The sequence below is a fragment of the Nomascus leucogenys genome, chromosome 16, assembly GCF_006542625.1.
Source record: "Nomascus leucogenys isolate Asia chromosome 16, Asia_NLE_v1, whole genome shotgun sequence".
Taxonomy (NCBI): Eukaryota; Metazoa; Chordata; class Mammalia; order Primates; family Hylobatidae; genus Nomascus; species Nomascus leucogenys.
The window spans coordinates 60,611,007-60,617,006 of record NC_044396.1 but is presented as its reverse complement, the minus strand read 5'-3'; the positions used below and the strand labels follow the sequence as shown (position 1 = coordinate 60,617,006).

At 32.8% G+C, this 6,000-nt stretch overlaps 1 protein-coding gene across 1 annotated transcript in view; it reads right to left on the bottom strand.

Annotated features, from left to right (window-relative positions):
- Nucleotides 1-938: 938 nt before the first annotated feature.
- Nucleotides 939-6,000, bottom strand: part of EMC2 (ER membrane protein complex subunit 2) — a 48,344-nt gene continuing 43,282 nt past the window's right edge. Inside the window, exon 11 of the mRNA XM_003256107.4 lies at nucleotides 939-3,627. Within this exon, the coding sequence (XP_003256155.1) occupies nucleotides 3,541-3,627 (87 nt within the window). The 3' untranslated portion in view covers nucleotides 939-3,540. The remainder of the gene's footprint in view (nucleotides 3,628-6,000) is intronic.

Below are 6,000 nucleotides of genomic sequence, written 5' to 3'. Positions count from 1 at the left end.
CTGATACTATACGGACCCTCGAAGGCCATGTTAAGAGCCAATAAATGGAAAACAACAAGAGTTTTAATGGTGGGGGCAGCGGGGGAGGGAGCAAAATGGCATTATATTATATTCTAAATATTTTGAAATCGTTCTCATATTGACTGTAAATGAAATAACATCTTAATTTAAACACAATTTAAATTAAAATATAATTTACCTTTTTATTTAATTAAAAATTGTTTTACAAATCAGAACATCTGAATGATAATCCCTGATCTGCTAACAGGCTATGATCCCTGCATATAACTGGTTCTCATTTTTGTCACTCTAAAACTGCAACATCACAAGACAGCCAGATGCAGCAGAGGATACCAGAAAAAATGCTGACTTGGAAACCCCTGACATCCTGGGTCTGGTCCATGCTCTGTAACACAAGAGGTTAATTTATCTGAACCTCAGATCTCCTCATCTTAAAATGAAGTACAACAAAATCATCTCCAAAGTCCTGTCTAAAATCCTATGGTTCTATGAAATGAATTAAAATGAAGTTACTTTGATGATAAGTGGGCTACAGTATATAAGACAAAAAGATTAATTGAAATATTTGACAATAAAAAGTTGAAGCATATGCTTGCAGCATACTAAAATACTGGTCTTCCTTTTATATTTTTCTCTACATTCTCTTGTGCCCCCAAATCAGTATTATTTTTATGGTTAAGCTGTGTAAATATGTCCCCTTTTCACCTCTGTTGGCTTAGAATGCTAGGAGCTGAGCTGCAATAAGACATTCCTTCTTTTGTTATATGTAATTACCTCCTTGCTTTAAATGATTAGATTCTGAAATAGTACTCCTGACATGTCTAAAATAAGTTTTACACATTAAAAAATGTTGAAGAGTGGATAAGTAGATACATTAGTCAGAAACATATATGGCTAAAGTAATAGGAAACCAAACAGTATCTTAAACAATCAGGAGTTTATTTTTTCTCATGTAATAATTGGGGAGTTTGGCAATTGCTCATCTTGGTTTGGGTGTTCAACAATGCCATATCAGGGACCCGGGATCCCCTTAATCCTCCTTCAGTTCCATCTCTGAAATGTAACTTTCATTCTCACATTTGCTGTTTCATGGTTGTTTGATGGCAGCTGCACCTTTAGGCATGTTGCTGGCCAGAAAGAGGAGAAAGAGGCAATGACTGTTACCACACAAAGCTCTGATTTTTTAATTTGAAAGGAAAGCCCTTCTCAGTAGGGTTCTGTTCATTTCATTCAATTTCTCAATTGCAGTAGCCACATATCAAGTACTCAATATCACATATGGTTAGTAGCTACCACAATAGACAGACTAGACGGTTGATTTCCTTCACTGCAAAAAGTTCTGCCTCGTACTAATCAGACCATATGGAATAAAACTACCACTTCTGTTTCAGATCAACGCAGGTGCAGCCTCTGGAGTTGGGGTAAGGTCCTAATCTCTTTGAGGAAAAGGGATCCTTGCCACTATTGGATCAAACTAAGGTACTGTTAAAGAAGAAATAACGGTAATAGCTGTAGGCAACTGTCTGCTGTAACGGATTATCAGTACATTTAAGTTGAAGTTTATAAATTACTACGGATTGGCAATGTGCTTAACAAATATAAAATCTTGGCAAGAAGTTATTAAAATTTTGAATAAATAAAGTGATACTGGCCAGGCTCAGTGGCTCATGCCTATAATCCCAGCATTTCGGGAGGCTGAGGCGGATAGATCACTTGAGGCCAGCAGTTCGAGACCAGCCTGGCCAACATGGTGAAACCCCATCTCTACTAAAAATACAAAAATGAGCCAGGCATGGTGGCACATGCCTGTAGTCCCAGCTATTCAGAGGCTGAGGCACAAGAACCGCTTGAACCTGGGAGGTGGAGGTTGCAGTGAGCTGAGATCACGTCACTGCACTCCAGCCTAAGTGACAGAACGAGACTGTCTCAAAAAAAAAAAAAAAGTGAAACTAAGGCAGACAGCTATAAGAGGCACTGAATTACTTATTACACAAATATAATTGCTAGAGTAAACACTAATCCAGTGACTGACGGGGAGGAGGTTTGAAGGGGAAAAGGTAGTGAGACAACGTGCAGGCACTATTTTCTTTACAGAATATGTAAATTTCAAATGGTTCAATGTTGAAAATGCAGTTACTAATTTCATGTGTACAAAGACGGGATCTTTGTGGTAACAAAGATTAGTAGAGAATTACCTTCAGATGAGAAGAGTTCTTTCAGAGAATATATTAATTAGCTGCCTATTACTCATGGCAGAATAAAATGAAAATGACTGTAATATGAAAGATTAGATATGGAGAATAATTTATTAGCAGAACTATTCAAAAGGTTAAAAGAAGCTGATATTGACAATACTTTTCTTTCTAAACACTTCTAGATTGTCAATTCCTCCACAATCCCCACTTCTCCAAAGCAGCAATGACAAGTCTGCAGATGCCTCTGTATATTTTTAGTAAAAATAAATTTAAATATATTTATTATAAACAAATACCATAAATATTTGCTGTGAACAGGTGCTATTTTAAAAACTGATTTGTGTCTAAATGAAATTTAACTTTCAAAGTCTCTTCTATTTTACTGAAACATGTCAAATACTGTTGAAGGTAGCATAATGGTTGTTTATTATGAAAAGAGAAAAATAAAAAATTCTAACTAAGGTAATGATAGAATAAGAAAATTTTATCATTTTTGTTTCTAAGGATAGTTTTAATTTTCTTATTTTTTCAAAATTAAGAATAACTCAGCCACTACAACCCCTTTAATCCCTACTCTATATGATTCTTGAATATTCTTTCATGTAATTTACTATTAAAGGGTTCAATAAATATAACTTGAATAAAAGTTAAATTTAAGTGTCATAACACATATTTACCTTAAGGCATTTTATACGTAAAAATCTCAATTATGTCCTATATCAAAACAAAAACTTTACAAAGAAATATTGCTGAACTTTGGAGAATGACATTTTAAGCAAGACTCATCAGAAGGATATTACAGCAGATAAAACAATTCAAATAGCCCACTGGAATGTACGGCAAAATCCAATTTGACAATATAAACGAAGTCAAAATAATCTGCTTCAGTCAGCTACACATGCTGTGTCTTTGCTATTACCAGTAAGGAGTTAACTAGAAACTGAGTTCTTAAACAATATATCCACTGTGAATATAACAAAATGAAGTTAGAATCTTCATACGCAAGTTTAATAAATCATCGTGGTTTATTTAACAAGGTTATTCTACATTAGAGTTTTTTATATATATATATATGTATATGTGATATGAAGAGACTGATGTACAATCAGTAAGTCTTAAATCTCTCTTCCATGGATTTACCCCATCTTCCCACTTAGCAGTAAAAGGCATTTTTAGGTTTATATAAACACATTCTTTACAACTGCCTTCTTAACAGAAAATTACTGTAGTATATAAATAGCACTGGGCATTTAGTAAATAAGTTACAGGCCAATAAGTTCAATTGTGCAGTTGTGAAATCTAATGTCAAAAAGTTTTTGAAACCTTAAGACTGGGTGATCTGCAATGTTTCCAACATGTCTTCAACAGCCTTAAGAGAATATTTGGTTTCCTTCTTACTTCGACCTGCAAACTAATTAAAAAAAAAAAAAAAAAAAAGCTCCATTAGGCTCAATTTCAGTGGCAGGTTAAAAATGACAATCTTACCTTCACATTGTTAATGAAACTTAACATTGACTATTTTATCACTAGTAGGAAATCAAATATATTCTTTGCTTTTTCAATAAGAATAAAATTTAGGTATTAAGGACATTTTCCTTTAAGGTCGTAACCTTCAGTTGAAGTGTACAGAGAGTTCACTGCACACTTGGCCAGTTTAAGCGTTTATGTAATATAATGACCTATAAAATCATGTATTTGAAACTATCCTATTCAGACCAAAATCATATGAAAGTGTAATTTTAAAATGCAATTTAGCTTATATTTATGTAGTGTAGGAGTATGAACCATTTCTACTTGTCTGATGTCTAAACAGATTTTTACAATTTCAAACAAAGGTACAATATAAATACAAGTTACTTCACTAAACATTCTAAAGTTGCAAGTACTCTCTAAAATTATTTAAAGTAGCTCATAATTTTTTTTAAGTTTCCAGATTTACTAGTTAACTAAATGATATGGTTCTGCAAAGAGCTGTCAAGTAAAAACCTATGCTACACATTAAAACAATGTAAACATGTGTTAAAATATGCATTTCTACTTTATTAATTGTAATTTATTTACATTATAAAACTAATTGGGGTTGGATTTTACTATGAAAACAAAATAAATACATCAATATATACACAAAATATACCCTATATTTGTGTATTTAAAAGCAAATTCCTGGCATATTAAATTCAATATCGTACACATAACTGCTGGAGGGAAACACTGGTGAATACCACATGCTGATTTCAAAATGAGTTTGTTAACTGGACTGAATTACCATCATTTATCAGTCTGATTTAAAACAAAAGATTTACTAGATAAGTAAGTGTTCCTTGATGGAGATGGGAGAAAGTTTATTGTGTATGTGTGTGTGTGTGTAACCATTTTCTCCCTGAGAAAGTTTATTTTGTGTGTGTGTGTGTGTGTGTGTGTGTGTGTGTACCATTTTCTCCCTGGTTAAATATGATTAAAATACTTGGTATTAGCAACATCTCCACTCAATACATTTTCAAGTGACTGATCATTTCTTCAAATAACAATGCTGTCTTAAGCACTTAGTACTTGATTTATGATGTGTTTCTTGTCTTCTGTAATTAACTTAATTTGGCAAACTTCTCATGACCTGTTCAGAAAGATTAAGCGATCAAGCACAGGTAACATCATAGAAGCAACAGGCTTTAGGAATTGGTAACCTGTCTCTGACCCCTCTGGCTACAGCTTAACATTATGATTCCCTCACTTCCTACACTCTAAACCATTAGATTAGTTTCTGTAGTTGAATCCTGATTTGAAAAAGTACATAAGGAATGTTTCTAGGGGAAATGCCAGAGGAAAAAAAAAAAAAAAAGCTTCTCATAAAAATCAAAATCACCTTGCCTTTCAAAAGGCATCACGAATTTAAGGAATTCATATGTTATTAAATATGGTAACAGCAATATCACATTTAAAACTTTGTCTTTTTATAATTTCCCCTGAGGACTAAAGGCTGTGGGGCATGCTTATTACTTCTGTTATCCAGTTAATAAATTCACTTACACAAGGATTTACCAGAAACAGAAAGCTTTTTCTTTTACCACCATTTATGAAACATAAATAGGAATGGTCCTAATCAGATACTTAAAGGTCTAATTCTGAGAAAAAGTTTTATGGGTTGGGGGAGGTGTACAGAATAGGACATCACATAGTAACATTACCACATAACATTTATTCTAATTGCTTTTAAATAGCAAAGTAAAAATAAAAAAAATTATGTAGAGCTAAAACCATAACATGTATTTTTAAATACAGTATTTTTCTTGGTTTATACTTAAACATAAAAATAATACAGTGTGATCTTTTAAAACTAGCTAATTGTAAAGAGTCACCTGAGATGGTGTCAACATTACTCACAACCAGTGCAATTTAGAATAAACCAAATGAATTTATTTGTGTCAGAACAAATAAAAGAAAGTTGGAAATACAAATCTATCACTTCAAATTTAATCTGACATGCAACTATTCTGTCTATTCCAGAATTGTATGGCAATTTAACTGATTAAGTCAGAATCATTTTTTCCCTCAAATCATGATTTAATTTTCTGTTTCCCAAAAGGATAGTAATAGAATCACTGCTGCAATCATAAATATCATATAAATCACTAGCACAGATTTACCAGTGCAGCAAAGAAGCATTTATCTAGAAAACCATTGTAAGTAGGTTCACATTAAAGTTTTTCATGTGCATTAATCAAATGTGTCTGCTTCTACCGAACATGCTAAACCAATTACCTAATTGAAGAGCAAATAGTAGCCATAT